Source organism: Rhagoletis pomonella, unplaced genomic scaffold (assembly GCF_013731165.1).
Source record: "Rhagoletis pomonella isolate Grant_MI unplaced genomic scaffold, Rhpom_1.0 Rhpom_scaffold_00017, whole genome shotgun sequence".
NCBI classification, from domain to species: Eukaryota; Metazoa; Arthropoda; class Insecta; order Diptera; family Tephritidae; genus Rhagoletis; species Rhagoletis pomonella.
Genome location: NW_023458571.1, coordinates 3,224,669 through 3,227,212, shown reverse-complemented (window position 1 = coordinate 3,227,212; position 2,544 = coordinate 3,224,669). Strand labels below are relative to the sequence as shown.

Genomic DNA, 2,544 nt, shown 5'->3' with positions numbered 1-2,544 from the left:
TCGTGGATAGGATGTTTGGTGAACCGAGCTAGCGTTACTACGATTAAATAAAAGTTGACGAATGCAGCTGTTCTATCACTTCGTACATACCTTGGAAAACCCAAACTTTTTATTTTAGGGATTTTTTTTATCATATATATAAATGTACACATGCATTAATTCCAACCTACCTTCCTGGTAATTAATACCAACCTACCTTGGATAAATGGAAACCTACATACCAAATTTCGTTTAGATATCTCAATTTTTGCTCGAGTTATCGTGTACACGGACGGACGGACAGACGGACAGACAGACATGGCTTAATCGATTTCTCTTTTCATTCTGATCATTTATGTATACATTTGTCTATATCTATCTCGATTCGTTTTGGCTGTTACAAACAACCGTTTTGTGAACAAAATTAATATACCCTTGTGCACAAGTGCCCTCGGGTATAAAAATTGTATAATTTTTGTCACGAAATTGATGTCATGAATTTTGTGTTTTTAGTTCAGCTTTCGTCACTCGAAAATTTTATCTCAAAGACGTGTTTTATTTGATACATACAACAATAAAATACTAAATCTTACTACAAATATCGAGAAAAATTCTAATCCAGATAAAGGTTACACATACAAATATATTAAAAAAAAAAATAGAATTCTTGTCTTATTTATTCATTTGATCTTTGTTCCTATTTTTTCATTTATTCAACAAATATGCTTTTACTTAGACACATTTTTTTAATTAAAATAATAAATACGTAATCAGCATCCAATATTTCTAAAAACCTTCTTCAAAACACCTACATGTCAGCTCAGCGAGCACTGGGCAAACACCAGGACATGCGCGATCGCAATGTCCTGCTGGGCGAGGGTGGACACACTCACGGGTCTCTGTCCAATTGGTAAATATGCACGCAGTAGGGCTGAGAATACTAGCGAACCCCGCTTGTCGAGGTTGCATGGAAGATAACGAGGTGGAATCACCTCAACACCACCTTCTTGGGTGACTAGCGTTTTCGAGGCTAAGGTTGAAGTACCTTGGCTCTCACATCCTCAATAGCGCCGAGGAGCTCTGGGGCATTGAGATTAGCCGAATTAGTAAATATATAATCGGCTCAGGGCGATTTATCGATTAAGTATTGGGTGCCGGTTAAGATTGTGGTATCACAAAGGACAATCTAATAACTGTCTAAGTGAGCCTCGCATACACGGGGTTGCCTCCTAACCTAACCTAACCAAAACACCTAGTCCATTCGTAAAACAACTGTTTTTCTTACGCCTTAAAGATTATAATAATATTTAACATATATGTATCAGTCCCTGCAATTCATTTAGGGTGCCTTGTAGACTTAACACTACTCGTACAACGCTTATTTGCTGCAAAACTTAAAAGTCCACAAAAAGGACTGGTGGTCCTATGATGTGTAAAAATTGATAATGATAATCATAAGTTCTATCTTATAAGATAATAACTATTGCAGTTCCTTCTACTCTGCTTAGTAACTCTAAAATTATTTAAGTTTTACTACATTATTATGCAACTTTTAAAACAATTATTTACATGTTTCTATTAATTTAAACCATTACGTTTTTCAGGACCAGAAGGCAGCAATCTTTTCATCTATCATCTACCCCAAGAATTCACCGACACTGATCTCGCATCCACATTTCTACCATTCGGTAATGTGCTTTCCGCCAAAGTTTTCATCGACAAACAAACCAATCTGTCTAAATGCTTTGGTTTCGTCTCCTACGATAATCCCCATTCGGCCAGTGCAGCCATTCAAGCCATGCATGGTTTCCATATCGGATCCAAACGTTTAAAGGTGCAACATAAGCGTTCAAAGGACGCAGCAAAGCCATATTGATATAACGTATTACATAAGAAGAAGAAATCCACGATAGCTTATTTTTATAAATAAACCAAAGGAATATACCGTCGCTGCGCCAACAAAAACAGTTATGTGTTTTTTAATAACTTTTCAGGAGAGCAAACAAACTAATTCCGGGTGTCAATAGACAAAATTTTGCAAATGTTTTATTAAAAAAAATATATATATTAAGAATAGTTGATACTTTTCTAGGGCCAGTTATTCAATCTTCCTATTGGGTTGTATGCGGAACTTTTCGGCCGGTAAAATCAAAAGGCAAAATTTATTTTTCCTTCTCCCTCCTACGCGTTTCGGCGTCCTTCACGCCTTCATCAGGGAGTCTGATATTTACTGAAAAACACAAAACATAAAAGCACAACAATTAGACATAAATATATAAAAGTATTGCATACTTATATATGTACAATTTGCTACTGGACAGACACTTATATTGTAGTTACATATAAACTAACAAAAAACTTCACTCATCACTCGACATCCACTTAGGGTGGCCAGATGCGCTGATTTAATCAGTACATGTGCTGATTTTTTTCTATTGTACTGATTTTTAAGAGCCAGAAATCAGTACGCAAAATCTACTGATTTTTTGAGTTTCTACTAATTTTGTACTGATAAATACTTTTGTAAATTGGTGTAATTGACATTTGCTTGAGGTTTACATGTTC

At 35.6% G+C, this 2,544-nt stretch overlaps 1 protein-coding gene across 2 annotated transcripts in view; it reads left to right on the top strand.

Annotated features, from left to right (window-relative positions):
* LOC118749520 (CUGBP Elav-like family member 2) overlaps positions 1–1,946 on the top strand; it is a gene marked incomplete at its 5' end in the record, with an annotated part of 209,154 nt that extends 207,208 nt beyond the window's left edge. For both annotated transcript variants that reach the window (XM_036484325.1, XM_036484324.1), the window contains 1 exon segment: positions 1,584–1,946. In XM_036484325.1, coding sequence (XP_036340218.1) covers positions 1,584–1,855 — 272 coding nt within the window.
* Between the last annotated feature and the right edge of the window lie 598 nt (positions 1,947–2,544).